Source organism: Herpailurus yagouaroundi, unplaced genomic scaffold (assembly GCF_014898765.1).
Source record: "Herpailurus yagouaroundi ecotype Mexico unplaced genomic scaffold, PumYag 160, whole genome shotgun sequence".
NCBI lineage: Eukaryota > Metazoa > Chordata > Mammalia > Carnivora > Felidae > Herpailurus > Herpailurus yagouaroundi.
Genome location: NW_024412401.1, coordinates 39,506,862 through 39,533,129, shown reverse-complemented (window position 1 = coordinate 39,533,129; position 26,268 = coordinate 39,506,862). Strand labels below are relative to the sequence as shown.

Sequence of the window (26,268 nt, the reverse complement as noted above, 5' to 3'; positions counted from 1 at the left end):
TCATGCAGCTTTATTTAAGATCACAATGTTAGGGATAGATCCAAGACTCAAACCCAGGCAGTCTTGATGCTAAGACCATGTTTCGAATCAATAGAAGGACGTCTGAGCATAAATGAGACCCTGTATGGGAACAGTATCCTGCAGGTGATTAATAGGATGTGAGCCTGAGTCTGAGCTGACTGGAATACAATCTCTTAAATGTCTTTAGATCAAATGACCTTCAGCCCTACTCTCTTTTCGACCATGTGGACTGAATAGTATCCAAGACTCGCCTCTCAAGGAAGAAGCCTGCCTCCTGTCTACCCTTCCAACAGCTTTATTCAACTGCCTCAGGGGCAGAGCAAGGCACTGTTTTCGCTTGGTTTCCAAAAACACCACTTCCCAGAGGTGTCGGCCAGGTCAGGGTTTCTGCAGCTGGGCCCCAGACAGAGAAGCATGGGGCTCGCCAGATCTTAAAATAAACCCACCACTGGGAATCCTGCAACATAAACTGACTTCCCCCTTATCAAACAGAAAATAACTTTGGGCAGGTGCTAGGCAGTTGGATAGGACCTTGAGAATCCAGCTTGGGGAAGGGACAGGAGTACAAGGAGGTTATACACAGAAGCTGCCTCTGATCTCCTGAGTGACTTCCGACAGTCTGTCTCTTCTCCAGCATCCTGGGGACTCCTTCATATGTTTGGAAGAAGCAGTAGAGCCTGGTGTCCCTTAGCAAGTATCTTTAGCCACATACATCTCCCTTGAGCCCTGATGTAGCCATCTAATTCCTTGGATAACAAACATTCTATGGCTCCCCATTGCCTGGAGAATAGAGTCCAAATGTCTCAGTCTAAGAAGGGCCAGATCATTGGGTACGTTTTTCTTTGTTGCTGTGAGCTTTGCCCTTCTTAATGCAAAAAGTGCACTTGGAAAAGCCACTTAATAGGTTAGAGTCAGGAGAAGGGACTAAGAAAGTATGGATAAAGAGTTAGACCAATACATGAAGGATCTGGAGTCAAATGGGCAAGTGAATTCACGACTCAGTGCCTCAGTTTTCCTATCTGTAAATGGGGATGATGGTGCTAGCAAGAGCATTCACCTCCGAATTCGGTTAAAGGGTAAGGGGAGTAGAACACAAAGAACCATGATAAATGCTCAGTAAATCCTCACTGCCTCATGATTGCAAACAGCACATATGTGTGCGTTAGAAAACCAGAAGCAGGAAAAATCCCAGAATTTAAAATATTCATTCTCTTTGATGTAGCAATATCACATTCAGGAATTCAATAGACATATATTCATGAAGAAACATACGGAAAATTTAGGTACAAGGATATTTTCTGAAGCATCATTTATAATGGTAAAAATATCAGAAATAACACATCTGGCTATTAATAGGGGAATGTCTATGTATGTTAAGGCACAGGCACTGAGTAGTATACTAATAAGTCACTTCCAAAAGAGAGAAGTAACTCTAAAACTCAGGTCCCTCATGTATAAATTGGGGACATTTAAATTGACCCCACTCCACAGTGCTGCTGTGGGGACCCAGTGAGCTGGAGGACATAAAGCATTTATCAAGATGAATGGAAGAGAAAACCAGCATTTTTTTTTCCTCTAGACACTCTTATTTGTGCGTTTCTTCCTTTTCTCCCAAAAGAGTGTGTTTTCCATTAATGATTTAAAAATTAGCCATTTGCATGTTTCTCAATAAAAAAGAGTATGAAAAAGAGATAGATGACAGAACTTAGCAGGAAAACAGAAATGCATGTGAACTTGAAAGTAGAAGTCAGCAAACGTCTGTCCCAGGGTACACTGCTTAGAGACTTAGGTGCTATCAGAATCTTGGGGGAGGTACCAAAGGGTTTCCGTTTATCACAATGCTCTGTCTCAATTAGCTCATGTCTAGAGTCAGTCCCTCTTGGCTTCCTGCCTCCACATGCTTCCCCTCCCGACACGTGATCTCCAGGACCAGCCAGCCCATCTTATCCCTAAGCCGAGAGGACTTTGGGGATCTCATCCCCATGCTGCCGTCCCCATGCTGCTGGTGCATTGCCCTGACTTTGGTAACTGAACTTTGTTCTCCAGAACATGTTCCCCTCTGCAGCATGGAGACTGCAGAGCACGGGAGGTTGGGTCATGGACCCAGGGCTGCCATGTGCTGTGGAACCCCGAGCAAAATGCTGGCCCCTGCCAGCCTTGTTTGTACCCATTGTAACCATAGGGAATAGTGATACTACCTGCCTCCTAAAGCTAATGAGAGCATTTAATAAGCTAATTCGTGTCTAGTATATGGATAACTATAGCTGTCCCTTGTAAGAATCCCTGACTTTTTGGTTTTTATTAAATAATGATAGTGATAATAAATGATTATATTCACTGTAAAATATGTGGAATGTGCCAAAAATAGTTATGAAGAAATAAACATAACCCTAAACTCATTATCTAGAGATAATACAATTAATACTTAGTACATAGGAGTATATGTGTGTGTATGTATATGCATATAAATATTTATAATTCTCATTATCATAAATATATTTACATCATATATATACATACATTTATATACATACATATATTCATACACACACACACATGCCAGGTCTTACACTGTATGAGGTTCCCTGACCATTTTCACATTAAATAGTTAACAAATAAACCTACTAATATCACTTAGGAAGAACTAGTTATGGTACCAAGGACAGTTCTAAATCCTTTACCTGCATGATTACACCTACTATCACAAAAGGGAGGTGTGATTATCCTTCATGCTATCCAGGAAGTAAGTGAGGCTCGGAGGAGAAGTCACTGCCTAGGGTCAAAGGCTAATGCAGGGAGGATTCAAGTTCAGTGCCTGCACGCCCAAACTTGGTGCTCTGCACCAGGTTACTCTGCTTCTGTTTACCCCTCTTCTTCATCTACTACACTATCATTAGTGACCACATAATGTTCTATCATACAGAGGCCTCACAATTTATTACAACAATCCATTCTCATTGGACTTGCAAACAGTTTCTAATTTTTCACACACATAAGCATTTTTCTTCAAGCCTGGCAGGTAGTAAATACTTAATTGATACTTGGACAATGAATATTGCTAAGAACATTCTTATGATTACATCTTCAAAGAAGTCAATGAATTTATTTCTATAGGATCTATTCCTGAGAGCTGGGAGCGCAGGGTTGAAGCATCCATTTGTATTCAAAGGCCCTGACATGCCGAATGAGGGTAACAATACACTTGTTCCTGTAGGCTGGAGAAGGCCTGTTTTCTTCACTCTTGAGGAAGACCTGACTGGACGGTGCTCTTGGGGGGGGGGGGGCCTCCTATGGCCCATCATCTTCAGAAAGTAGAGTCTAGGCTTCTGCTTTTCTACCTGCTCAGGGCTTATCCAACAGCTCAAGGTGACGGTACTCCCCTGGTGCTCAACTAAGCTTGCCCCGATCAACCTGCCTGGTGTTTGCTTGAACTGAGTACTTGGGACCCCCTCTATCTCCCTTAGCATCAGAAACAGAGCCAGATGATGAATGATTATAAGCACAGGCTCCACAGTGAGAAAGGCTTACCTTCTTTTTGCTGTGTGACCCTGGCAAGTTCCTTAGGCTACATGAAACCCACACTTTCTGATCTGTAAAATAGGTTCAGTAAGAATAGCACTCACCTCGTTGGGTTATTTTGAGGACTCTGTAAGACAAGCCTATGAAGTGTTTCACAGTGTGTGGTGTATCATCATAGGCACTCAATAATTAATGCAGACGTATTGAGGTGCCTGGATGGCTCAGATGGCTAAGTGTCCACCTGTTGGTTTTGGCTCAGGTCATGATCTTATGGCTTCGTGGGTTTGAGCCCTGTATCGGGCTCTGTGCTGGCAGTGCAGAACCTGCTTGGGATTCTCTCTCTGCCCCTCCCCTACATGTATTGTCTCTCTCTCAGCATAAATAAATAAATTTCAAAAAATTTTTTTAAATAAATAATTATTGTAGACCTGTGCTGACCAATACAGCAGCCACCAGCCTTTGGGGTTATTTCAATTCCAATTAATTAAGACTACTGAAGGCTAACAATTCAGTTCCTCAGTCTCGCTAGCCATATTTCAAGGGCTCATGAGCCACATCAGGCTAGTGGCTACCATACTGGACAGCATGGACACAGGACATGTCCATCTTTACGGAAAGTTCTAGTGGACAGCACTGCACGAGACTCTTTGCTCAACCAATGACCAGGCCTGAGGAAGAAGTGCCCAGGAAGGAAGGAACCCCAAGCAGTTGACCCAGCAGGGTCCCCACCCTCTGGCCAGGACTTCGCAGCCTCTGTGCACAGCTCTCCCTGGCCATGAGAACCCGATCCTGTTCTGCATTTTGAATTTCATCCAACTGCTTTTGTCACCTCATCTATCAGAGATCCTAAGGAAAACAAACATTTCAAAGCTCGTGGTCGCCTTGAATATGCTTTTGCGGGTGTAAGTTTGTTATCGTAGCTCAGTGAATTAGTTCTGCTGTTAATGGGTCACTGAGCTGAGGGGTTCCTTTAAAAAAACAACAGTAAATCAATCACCCTTTAGATCTGTACGAAGGGGAACAACAACAAAAAAAAGATTTAGTTTATGGGGGTCTAGTAGCTAGTGGCAGCTCTGAGGCCCCTAACAGTCCGGCAAACTTCCAAATTCATGTTATTGTTTATTTTCCATGTGCATCGAGCTGGCCAAGGAAAGGTGCTACAGAAATGGAACGTAAGTAGGGCTGCGTGAAAGGACAGGGCACCGGATGTGGGATGTCGGCTTGGCTGGGAAAGGGAGCCTAGTGGGAATCTGCTTTTGAGGCAATACCCAGCATTGTGGTCTTTTTTAAAGACCTAAACCTAAAGACCCCTTTATGGTGCTAAGGTTGGGTGGTCGACACTTCCACAGATCTCAGGTTTGAACGACATGAGCCTTAAACTGAAGAGGCCCCCAGAAGTCATCAGCCCAAACAGGAAGGCAGAAAGACCCACTGGGGATCATCAAATTCACTGGGTTTCAGCAGCAATATCCTCTCTTCCAACACAATCTGAGGCAAAACCCCGGAAGAAATGGGAAACAGTTGACAGGGAGCTTTCCTGGTTCAAAGAGAGATGGAGTCCCATCTAGAGCCCCCCAGAGTCATGCCTGATAGCTCCTGCACCCCCATCTCTGTGGAAGAGAATATGAAAACCAGCCTGGCTGTTCTGCTTCCTATGCACCCATCTCTAGGTCTCTTCTGAAGAGCTGCACAAGAGCAGAAGAGAAGAAAATGCTTGGGGTCAGATGCGTGACCTGGGGCAAAGGACTTTGGTGAGCTACAGTACTGTCATCTGTAAAATGGAGATAGTTTCTACCCTACAGTTTTGTTGCCAGTTAAATGAGATAGTGTGTATTAATGTCCTCTATGAACCACAAACTTTTATACAAGCAGAAATTTTGTTATTGGTAAGAATCACTTTTGCATACCTTTATGAGAATTTATTCTTTTTCTTCCCTCCCTTTCTTCTTAACAAACATTTATTAAGCACCAGTCTCTGTGCTAGGTGCTGGGAATACCATGAGGCATTGGAGATAATATCTGCCTTCACAGAACTCACTTATTTTCATAGGGGCAAAAGACACTTAAATTTAATATTATAATAAAATTCAATGCTGGGCTACCATGTGCAATTTGTGGATTGGGCCCTACGGTTCTTGGTCTAAGAGGCCAGCAGTGAAGGCTGAGATGGCCTTGTTTTAATTTTCCAAAAATGTTCTAAGGGCTAGAAGTGGCCTTGATATATTATTCTAAAAGAAGTACAGGACATCCTTGAACCCAAAGAATGAGTCTTTAGCACTATTACTGATGGTATAAGAAAAGAGTTTTGACAGGATATATGGATTTAGGAAAAGAATGTCCCCATCTCATGCAATTTGCAAAACCAAAAGCATTCTATTTTTTTGTAGTAAAATAGTAAAAGAGGGTATGAGAGATTTATGTTTAAGAAAAAGTTGCAGTAAAAGAAAAAAAAGGAAGAAAAGGAAAAAGCTGCAGTAAGCACCAGCTTAGAAAAATATAGCTGCAAAATTAGGAGGAAACTTCTCCAACGTTCCTTGGATCCAAAGATTCTATTTTCTTGAGCGAAGTGAGACCCAGAGAGGGGATGTGATAGACCCAAAGGCATCAGGTGATCCAGAGGCAAAGCTAGAATCTACCCAGGTTTCCTGAGGTTGGGCCCCAGTCAGCCTCCTAAAGTGTACCCTTCTGAGGAGTCTTCAGATACAACAGCTTCCAAGTACCCCTGAGGTCTCACACAAGGACTATTATCCTGATTGTCTAGGATGAGGGACTGTTGGGATGAAGAAGTCTTAGTAAAGGAAGACCTTGCCCAGGCTTCTCTGAGCCAGGACCTGAGCCCATGTGTGACACCCGGCCATGTGCTCCCTGCAAAGCAGGGGTCCCTACCTGCATAGCTCATGAAGTTGTTGTAAGGGGTGTTGAAGAAGCTATGGAAGCCACAGGTGTCATTCCCTGGCCCCGGGTCACCGCAGAACTTGTGTTTGGGGGCCGGGTTGGTGTCACTGCAGAGGTCACCAGTCTCAAAGGAGGGCTCCGTCTCCATGCAGGGATCACTGCAAGACTGGATCTCTGAGATGCCTCGGAAGATGTGGTAGAGACCCAGGCTGTGCCCAATCTCATGGATCATGGTGTGGGTATGCCCAGGAATGCCATAGAAAGACGGGTTCAAGACAATGCCACCTGCAAGGGGAAAACCAGAGCGTTAAGCAAACGGGGTACCCTGCTTCCTGGTGCAGAAATCCCCCAATCAACTGTGGGTAAATAGGGTGCTGCCCAAAGTAACCACAGGCTTCTCCACCCTGTGACTCCACTGCCCTGAGTACCGTTATGACTTGTGAAATGAATCATTGCTTAGGTAGGAAGGAGTCCCAAGAGTCATTCTGTGCAATCCCTTTATTTTTTCAGATGAAAACACCAATGCCTAAAGAAGTAAGACAACTTAACCAAGGTGCTCTCAAACTTAAAAGAAGGGGCATGATTGGCATTTGAGGACTTTGATTTCTGGGCTAGTAGATGTTTCTGCTGCTACCTTGTCCTTCAACAGTAAGGCATGCTGTGGTTTACAAACATTCTGCACACTCTTGTCCAATTGAAGCCCTCATGATCAGATACCTTGGTCCCAGTTCTGGGCTCTTCACCAACAGTGTGACGTTGAGCAAACTGATTACCATCTCTGAATCCCACTTCATCTCTGGTGCTCTATGAGAATAAGCACTCAGGATGGCCAGCATCATGTTGGGCTCATCATTATGACAGTATCATTATAGCCAATGTTTCTTGAACATTTATCATGTGTCCTCAGGCCCCGTGCTCAGTGTTTCATGCATCTAATAGCACTTAACCAACTCACAACCCCTATAGGAGTGCACTGATTTCCTAGACAGGTTAAGTCACTGGCTCATGATCAGGAGTCAGTAGGGTTTCAAGTCGGGATTTGAACTCAAGATCCTTAGCTTCCAGAGCCAGGCCCCTTAATGAGTTCTACAGCTAATGCCAATCACACAGCCTGGAATATCGTATCTCATTAAATGGCGGTTGAATCTTCGCTGAATGCTAAGCCTACTACAGAAGTTTTCTGAGGTCTAACTAAGCACACATAAGCAGCTAGCATAACACTGCACATTCAGTGGATGCCTTACACTAATTACTCGTTACTCTCAGAGTGTCTTGAGAATAAGCAGCATGATCATCATTTGAAAGGTGACTTAAAATACAGAATCTGGGGCCTCTCACTCCAGACCTAGAGAATCAGAATCTGTATTCTAACAAGGGCGCCAGATGACTGGTCTGTGTGTTCTAGTTTGAGAAGCAGTTGTCTACCCCACGTGTCTTAGAAGATTGAGTCTGGCTTAGCTTGGGGAGATTGATGGAACAGATTGCAGCAGAATCAATGGATAGCATGTTTCATGTTCAGTTTAGGCACTGGAGAAACACATATAGGCTGGTAGGGAGATATTTAAACTTTAAAATCCAACTGTGTTTAAGAGGAGGTTAAAATTCAGGTCTGAACATTCTGCAAGTAGCGATTTTAAGTGCAGAGCGGTGTCTTATAAAAGAATGGTGATGGGGCAGGGCCTTGATTTGAACTGGCAGGCGTGGGGGGAGTTTTCTCTTGGATTGAACTGCCGGGAGGGCGAGCTTGCTCAGTCATGGGGCTCACAGAGTCTATTACTTCTGAACTGCTCAGAGCCTTCTAGCACAAAGATAAAGATGTATGAGAGGGTGTGTGGGGGTGTGTGCACACATACGCGTGTGTGAGAAGGGGCAAGCAGAGAGGCAGGGAGGAAGAGAAATTGAGACAGGAAATCTCTCTCAATTATTTCCTGTCAATCATAATATGAAATATAATCCCCTTCCCACCCAAGCCTTTTTCCAGGGATCATGGCATCACAGCAGGAAAAGATGGTAAAATATATGTATGGTTCTAATAAGTTGGGTTTGGTCGGGTCTGGTGCAGAGAAATCGCTTCTGGCCAGCATTTCTCAGGACAGGAAGAAGACAGGTTAGGGGGATGGGGACAGTTAGCCTGACAGGAGAAGCAACCCCCATTCCACTTGACCCTGCTGTGTGATCTTGGAAAAGTGACTTTGCATCTCTGGCGAGCTCTAAAATAAACAGCTGCAACAGTGCCCATGGTTCTCTGTCTCCCCATGAAGCTTCAACTTTGAGGTACTGGGCAGGTGGGTGGAAAGGTCTAGGACCCCACAGGTACTTCTAGGGATGGTGACAGGATTGCAGACTTAATGTCCGGGCCACCTCTGTTTGTTTTACCTCATTCCCTCCCGACTCACCCCTTTTCAGAGCGACAGCACAGAGCTCGAGTCCTGTTTCACTGCCTCTCTTAAAAGGTGAAATAGCTTGAGCCTGACATCATCCTGAAATACTATAACATGCTATGGATTTATAGCCTTCTGTATTTCTGGTCCTGAGCCAGCCTCTGAAATTCACAGAATCATCAGGAGTATTTTTCTCTAACTTAGAAGCCTGCTGTTCAACCCCTCTAAGACACCGATGAAGAGACTTTCAGCTGCTTTTCCAATAGGATGGCATTTCAGCGCTGAGAACTGTCCCTGGAGACCATCTAGCCTAACCCGTTCATTTAAAATCTGAGCAAACTGGGACTTGAGGAAGGAAAGAGACTTGCCTAAGGCCATACTGCCAAGTGGAATCATAGCCGAGAACAACCATGTGTATTGCTCTGGGCCAGCAGGATTCCCATACATCGTATGAGGCACGCGATGGAAACGGATCATCTACCCTGAAGTGTGCCTAAGCTGCACACTCTTTTCTGCCCAGCCTCTGTCTGCCTGTCTCCCTGTCTATTCCACCCAATCATCATCTAGCTCAGGGTTCCTCTGCCTCAGCATGACTGACATTTTGGACTGGTTAATTCTTTCTGGCTAAATCTATACATTTCGCAGCATCGCTGTCCTCTACCCACTAGATGCCAGTAGCATCCCCCCATTTGTAACAGCCAAAAATATCTGGACATGGCCAGATATCTCCTAGGGGCTAAAATCCCCCCAGATGGGAACCAATACATATTTATCTTTGTCTCTATCTCTCTTTATGCAACAGCACACTTCCATACATGCATGCACGTGCATGAGTGTACGCGCGCGCGCGCACACACACACACACACACACACACACACACACACACACACAGGATAGGTTTCATTCCCTTAAAAGTAAGTGGGGAATAAGAGCAGTCTAGAGGGAACTAAGTGTAAAGTTTGAAGTCTTCATCATGTGAAGCTGCACACTCCCTCATTTTCAAGATTCTGCAGATTGAAAGCAGAGACTAGACTCTGGGCGTATTACTGGGACAGTAGTCAGGGCCTTGGAGAACACCCAGCATGGTCACTCTGCTGAGCCCTAACCTTCCCAGATGAAGACGCTCGCTGAGGGAGGCATCATTATCCAGGGCTGCAAAGAATGGGATCATTGAATCAAGGGGAAAATGGCTGAGTAAACTCAATGGAATATTATGTGGTAATGAAAAACGTCTCCTTTAGAGAGACGGAAATTACCTGGAAGGATGCTTTTGTCTTGTGATGTTAAGTGAAAAAAGGATGGAGCAGAAGTGATTAGGAAGAATGCTACCATGTGGAAACATGTAGGGAGCATAACATTAAGTAAAAAAAAAGAGGGGCGCCTGGGTGGCGCAGTCGGTTAAGCGTCCGACTTCAGCCAGGTCACGATCTCGCGGTCCGTGAGTTCGAGCCCCGCGTCGGGCTCTGGGCTGATGGCTCGGAGCCTGGAGCCTGTTTCCGATTCTGTGTCTCCCTCTCTCTCTGCCCCTCCCCCATTCATGCTCTGTCTCTCTCTGTCCCAAAAATAAAAATAAAAACGTTGAAAAAAAAAATTAAAAAAAAAAAAAGAGAGAGAGAACATAAAATTCTATCTATGCTGTGATTTCAAAGATGCGTAAGTTAAAAAAATGCATGTGTACATATAGACATGTACTAGAAGGCAGCATGAAAAAACCAAAATTAAAGAACTACAATGTTTGTTTATAGGGCCTGATTCAGAAACCAGGGTCTTTTCTGACTTTCGGTAATTGGCCTGTGTTCACACACAGCACACAGCACAGTTTGAGTGTAAGAAGAGTTTCTGGTAGTGTTAGTGGAACATAGAGGAATAACTCACTTTCTTTGGTCTCTTTGGTATCTCTCAAGCCAACTCATGACTTAGTTGTGTCAGCACAAAGTGATTACCAGGCTGAGAGGATATTTGTATGCACTAAGAGGTAAGGGGTGTGTAAAGAAAGCAATCAAAGGACAGAGTTGGAAACTTGAATTCCAAATGTGGCTCTGCCATGGACTTGCATGTGACCTTCGATAAGCTCTACTCCTTCTGTGGATCTAAGTTTCCCCATTGGTACAACAGGGCTAATAGTACCATGTTATTTTCTTCAGAGCAATGCTCGGCAGTTGAAATGAGATAAGAAATGCTAGAGAGTTCGGTATACTAGAAAGCGATTAATAGATTACTCGTCATCATTACCACCACCACCATCATCCTAGTCATGCTCATCATCATCATTATCATTGCCACTAAATTTATTCCTGCGCTAATCCAATTTCCTCCTGAAGAAGTTTCTAATTCTCACCTAAGTGCATTAGGGCCTCCTTGTCCCATGGCCAAGTTGCTACTCCTGCCAATTCCTCCTCCGAGGAGTTTGCAAAGAAGATATTAAGGTGTGTTGATCCATCCAGTCTAAGAATGTTCTTCAGTTCATTAACATCCAAGTATGCTCTGTAATAGAAAAAGAACCTTAGCTGTCATCACCATCCAAAAAAGGTACTCTTCAAATAACAGCTATTCCCCAAGTAATTAAGAGCTACTATGTGCCAGGCACTTCGTTAAACACTTGATAAACATTACCTCCGTGACTTCCCCCCAACGATGTTATAAGGTAAGTGAGATGATCCCATTTTACAGCTGAGAAAATTAAGTCCTTGTGAGTTTAAGAGATTTGAGAAGTTTGCTCAGCTTATAAATAGCAGAGTTCTCTTTAGAAACAAGATTTACCTAAAATCTCTATCTTTGCTCTTCAGGGCTCTGCTATCTTGACTGGTGACAGGGCCACATAAATGTGGATGTAAATCAAAGACATAGACCATGGAAAAGGCAACATGTATTCTAGTCTTGGCTTCTTTTCTATTTAACTCATTCACTATGAACGTCAAACCATTTATTTGGCAAACACAGACTATACTAGGAGGCCTGCTTTTATCTGCACACCAACCTTGCAAAGAGGTGTTATTGCTTCCTTTTCAAGATAAGGAACACATGGTCCAAATGTGATTACACAGGTTGCCCAAAGTTACAGAAATGGGTTTCAAGGCCAATTCTGTCTACCCTGGAAACTTATGCTCTTGTCACTGGTCATCATGCTGCCCGCCCCCTCCCCCCACCAGATGATTCTACATTCTGTATGCCTTTATTTGTTAGTCTGTAAGATGGACTTAGGGATATTGCATTTGGAATGGCTGCCGTTGTAGACTGGCATATCAGGAAAGTGAACTAACTCCCCATTATCATCATTAGCTCTTTAATACATACAATGAACACATGTTGGCGAGCGGAAGAGGTGGTCTTTGAAAAGAGGCTGGCATATCCTAGGTGCTCAATAAATAAGAACTCCTCATTCATAGAGTCTGGCTCTCCTATCACCACAGAGACACTAATGCTTTCCATCAGTCACAGGCACATTACTCAACGGATCATTTTCTAAATCAACAGAGGCATCTTGCTGCTTTCTCCTGAGTCTTTCAGCCCCCATTTTATGTCTGCTGTCATGTATCCTTATGAGCAGCTGATAATCATTTCTTGAGTAAGGCTGGAAATGAACCAATGAATCACTGAACAAAAATATACATAAACAAGCAGGCAGCTTGATGTAGGAGGTGAGATAAAGTCTATGAATAATGATATTTAGTGTTTGATGGGCTCTTCTAGGTGGTCAGACTTTACATGGATTATCTCCTTTCATCTTCTTAATAAGACTGAGGTAGGTAGTATCATTATGCCCATATTCCAGAGGAGGGAAAAGAGACATAAAGAACCTTCAGAGCTTGCTAAGGTTGCACAGCGAGTTGAAAGTGTTTACCTTTTTCATAATGCTATCTGTCCTTGACAGGTTGGCCCAGATCCTGGCTGGTAGAATAGTTTTATGACAGTTCCCTCTCTTTTCCCCTCCTGGAGTCACAGAAGAGCCTCCTGTATGTGCAAGAGTAAGCCCAAGATCCCCAGCACAGCCTCCAAGATACTGCCTCCTTCTATAGCCTCAGCTCTCTCTGCTCCCTCTTTCGAATTCCCCAGTGTGGGTTGGGGGCGCCTACCATGACGCATCATCCATGATGCCTTCACTTGTTTGTTCTTTCTGTCAGGGACTCGGTTCCCCATCTCGTCCCCTGATAAACACATCCAAAGCCCATTCTGGTGCCCCTCCTCAAGGAAGTCTTCTTTGATTCCCATCACACCTCCTCCTTTGACATCTCTGCACTCATCCACACATTCACACTATTCCAAATCATCACTCCACCTGTCTATATCCACCACCATCTGTGGCTCCCTGGGGTGGGGAACATGCCTTATCCATTTTTGTTTACCCCGTTCTCAGCATGGGGCTTGCCACGGGTCAGCACTCAGTTGATGTTGATGGGGTTCAATTTACACTGGGAAAGAAAAAAGCTAAAATACTTAGGCCCCAGTTTCCTTCCTAGAAGGCCTATTTCTTTGCTAATACACTGGATTAGCAGCAGCTATCTTAGTGCTTCACAGAGCATTCCTATGGGTCACAAACCCATTCCTCTACTCCAATGAGAACAGACATATCTGAGACCTAGAGAGCCCTCTGGTCCCCCACATCACCAAGAGCCCAGTGATCATGTGACCATAATTTTTTCTGGCTTTTCAAAATAAGGTGAACATAAGTTGGCGATACAGACAGGAGCAGGAAAGGTCATAGGTATGTCTGGGTTGATTTGACCAGTCTCCAGGATAGCCATATGCTTAGATATTGACCTGAAATATTGCTGCCATGCCTCCTCAACCTGAAAATCCTACCTTCACCTTCTTAGACTGGAAGCCTTCTAAGGAGTTTCAGTCAGTCTATTCTGTGACCAGAGAAAGAAAGAGGAAAGAGAAAACCAACATTTATTAAGCACTTGCTGTCCACCAGCCCCTATGCTGGACAACACCTTCTATTCCATGTCTGCAGTATTCAAAGCCATGCAGCCCAGTGGGTATGATGACTTGTTCTCAAGCCAGAGTCCTGGGTTTGAATCCAGCTCTTCCACTGATGGATCTGATGTTTGGATCACGCAGGGCAATTTACTTCATTATTTTTTGCCCCAGCTTCTGTATACACAAAACACCTACCTTCGTTGAGTTGCTCAGAGGATTTGAGGCTGTCATAAAGGAAAAGCGTAAAAGACTTAGAAAAATACCTGGCATGTAGAAAACCTCAATAAATGTTTAGCTATTTCTATTATCTACCCCCATCTTAGAGATGAAGGGACAGGGGTTCAGAGATCACATAAATAGTGACGAAGCCAAGCACAAATCTCAAAGTGTCCAATTCTTCCCACGAGCTCACCCTCATTTCCAGGCTCACTCGGGGCCACGGTGAAAAGGGAAACAATGTGTGGGCGAGTGAAAACAAAAGAGAAGCCGAGATTTTCTTGGATCAGCCCATTCCACATTATTTATTATTTTCTAATTGATTTGTCCATTTCCATCAAGCATTCTCTCAGGCAGAGGACACAGATGTTATTAGACAAAGTCACCTCTTTGCCCTGCTGTTCTGGGCTGGGAAGGCTTCAAGAGGGGAAGAGATGGGGTAAGGTGGGGCAGGGGAGACATTTTAATTGGTTGTTTATTCAGTTGTAATTACAGAAGCCTATCTTTTCTGGGGGTGGTATTAGTCCTGCCCCAAGGCAGAGATGTGGGATGTTGGAGCCTCTCCCTTGCTTGTACATGAGGTGTGTTTTTTTTTTTTTTCACACTTTGAGGAGCCTCCATTTCCCCCAAGAGGAAGACTCTATGGCAGCCATCCAGGGCCTTGGCTCCCCGGCCCCAGCCTCTCTCCTCTCCATCTCTTTTGGGGGGATCCACCCAAAGGAAAGCAGCTCTGTGGCTAAGAGCCTTCCTCCTGCTGGCTGAGGTATTCCCACAAATGCAGAGCCAAGCTGGATCATCCAAGGGAAAATCTCAGGGGATAGGAGTCCATGTGGGTATTTCCTTCTCTTCCCCTACCTCTTTAAGAGAATGTCTAATCCCTCCTGTCAGGGAATGGAGGGAAAAGCAGAGCAGGTCAAATGGAGAGGGGCCATTAGACTCTGGGGAGTTGGGTGAAGAGGGGAAGGAAAAGGACTTGTGCAGGGCCACTTGGCTTTCTGTTTTGCAACTGTGGAACGCTTGGCCCTATGTCTACCTTGCAAATTGGTCAAATGCATTAAAAAAAAATCATTGCCCATGATCCATAAAAAATCCATATAAATCCAAATCTTGGTGTGTTTATTAATTTACATGCCAGTGCTACTCAGGGTTAGATGGACAGACCTACGGCCATGGGCAAGTTGCTTCACCTCTCTGCATGTCATTGAGCATACCAACAGGTTTAAATGGGAGAGCTCAGCACAGCCTGGGCAAACACCCCCCCTCTAGGTCCTGGTCTCCTATTTTCTCCTCCTGGCAACAACAACAACAACAAAAAAAAACCTAAACTGACAGTCTGCCTCTGGATGGTTCCCCGAGTCTCAGCTTCCAGAGTCTCATCCCCACCATCCAACCTTCTTCTTCTTTCAGCAACCTCAACCTCAAGTTCTCATAGTCTCCCCGCTCCTAGAACTGCTGGGTTTCCCCAGCTATGCCCACTCCTATGCGTGTCCATTCGTTTTCCTCCTCTACCTCAAAACCTTTCTTCCTTAATCTCTGACATTTAAAATCTTCCTGCAAGGTCCAGCGTACATCCACTCCTGATCACCATCACCTGTAAAATGGGATGATGACAGCCACCTCTCGGGCTGGGGTGGTGGGTCTAGAGGTCACACAGAGAAAGTGCCTCACTCAGTGCCTGACATGTAGCTGGCACTCGTTAATTAGCATAGTCTATGTTCATTACATTATTGTTCTTACCATGTTAATTATGAGCAGCACCAAAATGATCACCTCTAGCTACAAAATGACTTCTCCCTCCTGACAGCCTCCCCCTTCTGGTTCTAGTACTTGTCACCCCGCTTTATGTTACCTTCTCTGTGAGCACCTGTCTTCTCCATCAGACTATGAGATTCAAGCAGGTGGGGGCTAAGTCTTTATAATTCTCTGTGCTCCCTAAAACTTGAATGAGTGAATGAGCAAGCAAGCGAGCAAGAGAGAGAGACAGACAATCATGGATTAGCAGTGATTGAGCACCACTCTCTTAACTGCAGAATTTCAACACAAGACGAGGAAGTCCAGGCTCAGGGAAGTGAAGTGATTTGCCTGAGGTATTGAAGAAGGGACACAGAAGGCCCTGACAATAAACTTCTGTTCACTGGCCTATGAGTAGCAGCACATGTTCACAAATTAGTAGCATCACCTCTTCATTCAGGTGGACACAGTTCCCTGTGAGGGTGTGTGGCTTAGAGAGTCAAGAGTGGGAGGGGCTGCAGCCCTGGGCTCCCCCTCAGCTGAGCACCCCTAGACACAACCTGTATTGCTTGAGTTTCTGGCCTCTCTCATTACACCCTGCTACCTGGTCTGCAGCTCAGAATCCCTATCTGTTGGGTGAGGTTATGAATTCGATCGGTGTTTTCCAAATCACAGCTGGAAGAGGGCTAAATCTGCAAGAAGCAGATGCATATTTAAAGGAAGTTTTTTGATTCAAATGGGTTTAGGACATGCTGTGTTAAACAATGTCCAACACGTATGTTTTTTTAATGGCAAGAATTATCAGAGCCTTTAATACACAAAATGGAAGCAGAGCAGATAGTGTATGAGTGTTCCGGAACATGTGTGACCATAATCCTTTCTCCCCACCCTAACCTCTACCGCGGCCAACAATCAAATTAGCATCACAACCAACAGAGTTTGGGAAGTGGTGGGCTAAATTGGAAAGCCCTTCCTAACTCAGACCCTCACCCCAAGCTGCCTCTCTAGAGAGGTGACTTGGTGTCTCTTCGCTTCCTGCACAACCCATACCCCTGGATCCTGCTCTAGAGGTTGTGGGTCCCCTGGAATGTCAGTTTCAGGGGGGGCCCAGCTCAGAGTGCCAAGGCGCCCAGACTTTACCCCTCTGCCAGAACTGCATTTCAAAGTCATGAGAGCAATTCTGGAGGGAGATCAAAGCTCCCTCAACTCAACTGTCATTAGAATATTTTCTTTATGCATCTCACTCGCTGGTGAGTGCCAATAACATATTTCCTAAATGCACTGGCCTGAGATGGTACAACTCTGTAATAATCTCAATGAGAGGGTTGTCAGGGCCTGTTTTACTGAAAGGGAAGCAAAAGGGAAGCATATTCAAAATGCAGAACAACAACAACAGATCCCTTCAGTGAAATTATGGAAAGCTTGGGTTTTTCCAGCTCTAGAAACAGAATACACTGGCTCTCCCATTCTAAAGATGGTTGGTCAAAGGCACCTCTCACAGTGAGCCCAGATCGAGACTGACCAGGATTTGTTTCTATTCCCACTGAAAGCCAACTGACTTCCCCACTGTCGAAGTGCTAGGTGAGGAGATTTTTGAGAAGTGTCCTGCCCCCATTCTGTTCCCTGGGCTCCTGATAGGTGTAGCCAGGTCATGGGAGTGGTACTGGCCAACTGCTGATGCCCTCAGCTTCGGGAGGATTTGTCTGAGATGCACCTGGCTGTGAGTATGCCCCCTGTAAGCTAGAGGCTGGTGACAGTTTTTTCAGGTTGAAGGAAAAGGCAGGAGAGTACCATAGAAACAAGCACATCTCTTTTTAAAGGAATTTTTAAATATGACAACATAACATTTAAATGGAGTGCCTCAGAACCTTACTCTACTTATAGTTTATAGGAAGGACTGTCTTATGTAGTGAGAATCACTGCTACTTACTTTCATAATTAAATATTCTTAAATACAGTTCTAGACAGAACTGTTCTGGACTGAGGTCTATTTTTCATTCAACGATGTGAAAATGGGGTACAAGTACACCAAAATTCATGATACACATTGTTGCATTCACGATTTTCTTCTGGCATTACCACACCAAGAAATACTTCATTGTTGTAATCACTGGCTTTACAACTTTTTTTTGGGGGGGGGGGGAAGCCTCATCTTGAGAGAGAGAGAGAGAGAGAGAGAGACATTCTAGGGTTCACATCTTACCTCTTCTGCCAAGAAGTGTCCCTGTGACCTTAATGAAGTGACTTGATCTCTCTGAACCTCAATTTCCTCACCTGTAAAATGGGGATTATAAAATTCAAGCTAGACAGGACTATAAAAATTCAAGGAGGTAACACATGAGAAAGTGCCTAGAACTATGTCTACCTCATGAGAGGCGCCCAAGAGACACGACTCTCTTTTTAGCTTGCTCATGCAGCTGTAGGAAACTGGCCTTAGCTCTGAATGTTCACAGTATTTTTCTCATCAGAGAACCTGCTCTCATCACTGGACCAGGGTGTTTGTCTCCTCCACAGGTGGTTGACCTGTTTCTACAACTAACAAAGCAAGTCCTATAGCACTGCCTATTTGCAAATGCTGATTGTAGCCTGTCATTCCCGAGGAGGATCTCAAGTCCCTGAACCACTACTCCAATTTCAGAACACACTAGACCATTTGAAAATGATTATCAAATATAAAGATCAAAGCCACTCAAGACAAGTCATTAAAGCAAGATAAACCTCAGAATGTTTATTGCATCCATAGCCTTGTTGCAATTAACAAGCGTTCTCCAAGCTGTGGCCAGTTCTGAAACCTGGATTCTATGTTTTGATCCCAAGGGTCCTAACGATCTGGACTTTATTCTCTTGCTTAGTTTTATTGTCAGAAATGTCTAAATCTGCCTCTCTTGTCTGTAAGAGGAGGCACAGGGAAAAAAAAAAAAGTGCTTGGAGAGTTTATTAAATTCTCGGAATCCTGAATGATTGGTTTCCAAAATAATAGCTCTTGTAAAGAAGCCTGACACACAATCTAAGAAAAATGTAACAGCACCAATCAAAGAGCAATTGAAAAATCGATCATTCTTTCATAACCTCCTCCCCTTCCCTCCCTGCCTGCTTCATTTTCCTTTTTTCCCTCCTCTCTGCAAATCATTCATTCCTTCTGTTCCTCTTTTGTTCACTAATACTTACAGAGATTCTATTATAACCATGCCTTAAGCTAGAAACTCGGCATACAAATATGAAAGAGAAACATTTTTCACTATGAAAGAGTTAGCAGTTTTATGAAGGAAGTGAGACAAATAATCAGATGATCACAACATAATGTGATGATACTAATACGACCTACCATTTGGGGGAGTTTACTACTCACTGGCACTGTTGAAGCATTTTTCAAAATTATCTCTTTGAAGCCTTACAATAAAACCCAATGTGCTATACAAGTATGAGTATCCCCAGTTTATAGGGGGAAGAAACCAAGACTCGGTGAGGTGATGCCGTTTTTCCAAGGTCTCTCCACCTGGTCACAGGTGTGGGAAGTGAGCTCTGACTGGTCATGTGTTGGATACTGCAGACCACATCCCTCATCATTAGTGTCTTACCTTCTCTTATGATATGTATTAGCATAGAGAGGGTACTGAACAGGAGAGAAGCAAAGAGCAATGACAATTTCCAAGCTGAAGGTGGATAAGACATCACTGGGTATGTATGTATGTGTGTGTGTGTATATATATGTATGTACGTATGTATGTATGTGTATATATATATAATGTTTTTTTTTATTTTTGTTTATTTTGAGACAAAGAGAGAGAGAGAGCATGAGCAGGGGAGGGGCAGAGAGAGAGAGGGAGAGAGAATCCCAAGCAGGCTCCATGACACCAGTGCAGAGCCCAAAGAGGGGCTTGATCTCAAGAACCATGAGATCATGACCTGAGCCAAAATCAAGAGTCGGTCGCTCGACCGACTGAGCGACCCAGGTGTGCCGAAAAATGAATACCTTTCCACCAGGATCTACTCAGCTCCTTTTTTTCTTTTTTCCTCTCACTAGCCTTTTTATAAAATGGCTTTTAGAGACTGCTGGGGCAGAAGACAAAGAGTCAGGATGCCTGGATCCTGGCAAGCTCAGCTACACTCCCTTGGCTAGCATGACTCATTCTTCAGGACTCAGCCTAGAAGGGTCTCTGACCCCTGATGAGTCAAGTATCCATCCTCTGAGCACCCCCAGACCTCGGACTCCTCTTTAAAGCATTTATCCAACTAGCTACATACCTACCTGCAGGAAATTCCATGAGGGAAGAATCACACCTATCTTGTGAAATTATCATTGCCATACCTCCAGCACCTAGCACTGTGCCTTGCACATCACAGGCACACACACATGCATGTGCGCGTGAGCGCGCGCACACACACACACACACACACACACACACACACACACACACACATTGTTAAAGGAACAGTTACTTCACTGAGATCTTTCCTTGGGGTTCTGAATTTCTGCTTTGATAGTCCCATATTCTCAGAGTTTACTTATTTTCGGAAAGCCAATAAGCATGAAGAATATACCCTGAAAAGTAAGGAGAAGTAACAATTGATGTGTGATGGTGTGTTCAAAAGTACCACGTCAAACTACTGGTTTCACAACAGAAGTGTGCAGTTCTAGGGCCCACACGCTAGCTCTTCCTGCAACCTCCCTTTCTTCTTGGAGGATCAAAACCACAACTGATAAATAATAGAACTGACCACATTAAGCAGAATACACACAGCTCCCCAGAAGCCCTGTGGTCTGTCTTCCACTTGACACACAATTAAATAAAGCAAAATCACCTCTTTTTCATAAGTTGGGGCAGCCACCATGTTCTGGATACAGGTGATAGTTCAGTGGACTATGTAGTTTGGCTCTAATGTGGAGTCTCGTAAGCCATATAACTTATGTGACGACTGACTGAACGATATGATGTTTGGGAAGGCTAGAGCAAGAATTACAATATCATCACTGACACGTGTCAATATGGCAACTTCTAGATTTTAGTTTGAACTGTAGCCCCATACAAATCTCCTAATAGCAAATAGCAGAATCATCTAAAGACACAACTACACAGTCATTACAGTAGATGTAGATCTCTCTGGATGGCTTGAACAAGTCTAGTAGCATCCCCAAATGTGGGTCTCTCAAAGGGTCAGAGGGTCATGTGAAAATCAAAAATTTTAAGTATGTGAAATAATGAAGACCATGACATTGTATGTCAGGCTATCAAAAGTAGAATTAAATTCAAATGGATTTTTGGAAAGAGGATGCCACATTCAGGGCCTAAGGGAAAATAAAATGGCAGACATGCAGACTGCCCTAGTTAGGGTGCCACCATCAGGCTGTCACAGGGACCTGGATAATGGGAGTCACGTTCTTTTAACTTGTCAAAGAGGAAAACTTCCTTCATTGCTATGCTGAACACGTTGGACTCAATTGGTCAGAGGGGCCAGTAAATACTTTGAAAGCAGGGACTGTCCCCAGTGTCAACTCATGGCCTTGCTCATACCTTCCTGATACCAAGCTCCTGAATTATAGTACAGCTCCAGTCCCCACAGGCCTCGGAATTGGATTACAACGTCTGATTTGAAAATGTATGAAAGGAAAAGATCTTAGAAAAATCCTACCCAAATCCTCCCATTTTACAGAAGAAAAATGTAAAATAAAAGAAGTGACTTACTCTATGCTGGCAAAGAAGTTACTGGAAATATCTCGTCACTTCCTTCCTCCCGTTTTGCCAACCCACAGGGCAAACTGTGTTTTTCTACCATGAACCCTGTGGGAAAGACCTCTCTCTCTCTCATGTCTCTCTTCCACACTCTGTAAGATCCTGAGATAGTCCATACTTGTGTGGCATCCTAGACACTCACTGTTGTCTTCCGTGGCCACAAAAATAGTTTGGGAGTCAGGATTCAGGCTCAAGGCTAAGAGGTGTGCTGTCTGTCTGAACTCAAAAAGGGCTAGAATCACCTACACCAGACACCTGAAATGGAGACAATATTCTCCTTACCCTCTGCCCTTCACCACCAGATCACCAAAACAACTTAGCACATGGAAAAGGAAAGAAAGAAAGAAAGAAAGAAAGAAAGAAAGAAAGAAAGAAAGAAAGAAAGAAAGAAAGAAAGAGAGAAAGAAAGACACAGAGGAAAGGACACAAGAAAACATGCCTCTTAAAACAAAACAAAACATAACAAAACAAAACAAAACAAAACAAAACAGGAAAACGGGAGCCTGTTGGACTTGGGTAAACAAACTGTGAGCAAAAGGCACGGCTGTACACACACTAGTTTTGTGTTTCCAGAAAGCAAGAGTGGGGGTGTGGAAGTCCTCTTTCGGGAAGGTGGAAAATCGGCCAGCTGTGAGCTTGCAGGTACAAGCCGAGCTGTGGTCAGTTAAGGAAATGCATTTCACTAAAGCAAAATGTCCTGGTGTCTGTCCATTCCACCCTCTCTCACACCCCCACCACTTTGTTTCCCCCCGTGGAATGACGTCTGGCCAAGCAGAGGCTGTCATGAGTGGTCAGTGTCACCAGTGGATGGACACCCAGGGTGGAAAAACCCCAGCTGCCTCCCACTGGGGCCCTCAAGAGGTTATCAAGCGCTGTTGTCTGTCCAGGGAGCTGGAAATGGAAATACACATCTAGGAAAAGGGGTGACACAGAAGCATCTCCAACTTTCACCTGTAAACTTGACAGAGGTCCTGCTGTGGTAAGAGCAGGGGGCCAGCCGACACCTAGTGCTGCGTCTTATGTGGCTCGGTGAGGTCCTGAGCACCTTAGGGGAGCCCTCTTGACTTCCAGCTCCTTCCCTAGCATGTGCGAGAACCACAGAGTGAATCCCATCCTGGAATCCCAGATGTGCCTCTGCTTTACGCTGGAGATGCCTAAACTTACTGCGGTGTGCTGCCTGGGACAAGGAATACGTTATCATTTAATATGTGCAGGGTTTTTGGAGTAAAGAAAATCTATTAAATATGGAACCTACAGGAGCCAAAGTAAAAGGGCCTTTGGTAGAAGAGTGGGATTAGTTTGTGTTGGACCCCCACTCCAGCCCAAAGGAAAGACTCAGGATCCAGAGGGGGCTGGGAATTAGGGAATATGTGTGTAGGAAGGTCAGAAGATTCTCCAGAGACAGAAAATCCCCCAAACAACCACCACTGTTATTTTGAGTGCTCAGTAAGTGGCGGGCGCTGTTGTAAGGGTTGACCCCTATATCATGTCACTGAATCCTCTGAACCACTCAATGCCATAGACTGTGGTACTTTCATCACCGACTTTACAGAGGAGGTATCTGAGGCTTTGATAAAAGCTAGAGACTTGTTCAAGGTCACAGAGACGTTAAGTGGCTTGATTTCAAGTATGCTCAGTCTCCAAAACTCATATTCTTATTTATTTACGAGGCTATACTGACCCCACACAGCTACTCACTGGTCCCTGTTTTGAGCCCCTTCTTCTTCTTTTTAAAAATTTTTTAATGTTTATTTATTTTGAGAGAGAGATGGAACATGGGGAGGGGAAGAGACAGAGGGAGAGAGAAAGAATTCCAAGCAGGCTCTGCTCTGTCAGCAAAGAGCCTAACATGGGGCTCAAACACACTAACCATGAGATCATGCCCTGAGCCAAAATCAAGAGTCAGATTCTTAACCAACTGAGCCACCCAGGTGCCCCCTGAGTTCCTTCTTAACATCCTGTGGAGGGGTCACAAGCAGTTCTCTTCACTCCATTTGCCCCTCTCTCCTGCTCTCAAAGAACAAATTCACCTGTGCACAGAGTCACAGATGGGACGTGAGTAAAGGCAGACTTTGCTTAGATGAAAAGCATGAAGAGAACTTGGACCAAAGCTGAGAGAATGGGACCATATGTGTCCACGTGGCCTGAATGTGTGTGCATGTTCCTGCATCTACACCCAAGCAGGCATGTGGGCTGGAGATGGTCAAAAACTCTTGGAACCTCAATCAAAGGGGTACATCACCCATTGTAACCAATCCCAACAATGCCTGGGGTCATTCCATGTGGAAACATATCCTCTAACATGGTGAGACATTTGGGTTGTTTCAAAAATAAATTAGTGTGCAAGCTCAAGAAGTTTGGTATGTTACATGGTCTTTATTTAAAAATACCAATTCTGTGGCCAGTACTAAAAAAAAAAAAATTAGTATTTTAAGAATCAAAGTAATCTGTGTAAATGCCCTCAATGTGCGTCCGGCAGTTTCATCCAGGCCTTTTTTTTATGAGCCTGTGGAAAGTCAGTCTCCATCAAACAATGCGAAGAGGAGTCTGTGTGTGCACATGAGAAGGGAGAGAATTTTTTGCACCTACTGTGTGCCACACAATCTACCAGGCATTTCATACAGATGACTCCATGTAAGTTTCTTGATGTCCTGTTGGAGTGCTGTTCTCACCCAATTTTCACAGATGAGAAACCAGCAACTCTTATTGAGAAACAAGCCAAGGTCAGACAGTTAATGAAGAGTGGAACCAGGATACAAACCCTGGTCAGTCTCCAACACATATCACTTTTCCACCATACCAGGCCTGACTCCTGTTATTGCTTTAATGAATATTAGTCACATTAAATAAACGCTGATATTCTGATTATAAAATTCCAAGCAATTTCTCTTACACGATTACTGGAAAAGAATGAACAAAGTTACTGAACAAATAACAAAGCCCTCTTTCATCTGCGTGCTGGTTAACTCTTCCCAGAACTCTTGCTTGGATATTATTTTATGTGACCCTCAAGGCAATCACATGATCCAGGCGGTCAGATATTATTATCATTCCCTTTCCATAGATGTGGAAACAGAGGCTCAAGGAGATTATGAGACTTGCCCAAGATTGCATAGCTAAGACACTGCTGGGCCAGGGCTAGAATCTATTTCCCCGGAATGCTATTTTCATTCTACATTAGTCTGATTCTTAGAGCTCTAGGGCCGGAAGAACAAATCATGACATTGAACTGCATGAAATTCCAAGTAGAGTCACCTCTTCCTTAAACCTTCCCATCACCTTCCCACCTCAATCTCTTTGTTCTTTTCTGTCATTACAAAGTCTGTTAATTCTGGAGGTCTGTTTGTAGACCTCCTCTACCAGAAAACCTTTTCTAACTTCTCCAAACCACAGGGATCCTGCCTTTTCTCAGAGTTCATGCAAGCCTTATCGTCTGTGTGGTTCGCTGGTAAATTAATCATCCACCTTCTTGCCATCTCTTGAATGACTGTAACAAAATGTCATAAAACCACAGAATATAAGCACCTTCAGGACACAGGTTACACATTGGATCTCTAGGGCATTACTGCAGTGCCCTCGATATTAAAGCATCTTAGCAAAATACGGATGACGGGGATGAACATGACCATGCTAAAGAGAACTTTTCCAAGTTTCGAATCCCCAGCTTCTAAGATACCATGGTAATGTAGGAGGATGGAAATGCCCTGGGATAAAGAGATGAGACCCTGGATCTTGCTCTCAGGTTGGCCTCACTTTCACTGGGAGGCCTGGGTCAGTGCTGGCCCCACTTGGGAGCTTGGCCTCCTCATCTATAGCAAGAGAAGGCTGAACCTTACCACTGCTCCTTTTAGCTCAGAGAATCTCTGATTCCATGCAACTTTTCCAGATTTGGGGAGAACCTGAGAGAAGGAAGTGTATGTTCCATGAGATCATCCCAGAAAAGAGGTAAGAGACCCCAACATATGAGGGCAAATCATTTAATGGTCTCTGACAAGGGGTGGGGGAAGACAGTGAGAACTATAGTGCCAGCAGAGGGGTTGAAGAGCCTGCCTCAAGGCTTACTACAGTCCATTCCAAAGATTTCTAGCAATGTCAGCTCATATCCAAAAAAAATAACATGGCCCCAGGGGAATGCCCTTGTTCCATTAAAAATAACAATAAGGGGGAGGCAACAAAAATGTTTCCCTATGAGCCAACAGTGTGCAAGGGAAGTCTTTTTCTATTTGTCCTATTGCATATGAATCGATATTCACAGACAAAGGTCAAGTTCACCTAACTGTGCTATATAGCTTGCAGTTTACAGGGTCCAAATAGAAACTCAGCAGGCTTGTGGCAATATACTCTCCCGGTGGGGTGCATGCAGCCCAAAGTGTCAATTGCCCCTGGGGTTCCTGATAGTAGGGGTTTCCCTTAGTATCCAGGTTTTCCAGTTTAGCTATAAGAAGGCATGTGAAGTGCATTCTAACTTGTTAGGAGACATCTCTAATGGCTGCAGATGAAGTTCTGCCTCCCTGGCTCGTCTCCACTACTGTAGAGAATGGCCAAGTTCAATGGAATGTCTTTTTCTAAATGGTTGGTCTAATAGAAAAATTTTTACTGCTCACACAGACTGCTCTTCCTGGCTGACACTGGGGATCCTTCGTTCACACCCATGATTACAATGGCATGCTTTCTTGTCTGTCTTTTCCACTAGATGGTGAGGTCCAAAGGCAGGGACTGGGCTGGCACAGAGGGAGCATTCAACAAATATTTACTGGGAGAGGAAAAGAAGAAAAAAAATGAGGGAGGGAAGGAAGGGAAAGGAAGGGAAGGGAAAGGGAGGGAAGGGGAGGGGAGGGGAGGGGAGGGGAGG

The 26,268-nt window shown here is 44.3% G+C and overlaps 1 protein-coding gene across 1 annotated transcript in view; it reads right to left on the bottom strand.

Annotated features, from left to right (window-relative positions):
• PAPPA (pappalysin 1) overlaps nucleotides 1–26,268 on the bottom strand; it is a gene marked incomplete at its 5' end in the record, with an annotated part of 243,324 nt that overhangs the window by 178,616 nt on the left and 38,440 nt on the right. Inside the window, 2 exons of the mRNA XM_040481178.1 lie at nucleotides 6,427–6,720; nucleotides 11,156–11,301. Coding sequence (XP_040337112.1) covers nucleotides 6,427–6,720; nucleotides 11,156–11,301 — 440 coding nt within the window. The remainder of the gene's footprint in view (nucleotides 1–6,426; nucleotides 6,721–11,155; nucleotides 11,302–26,268) is intronic.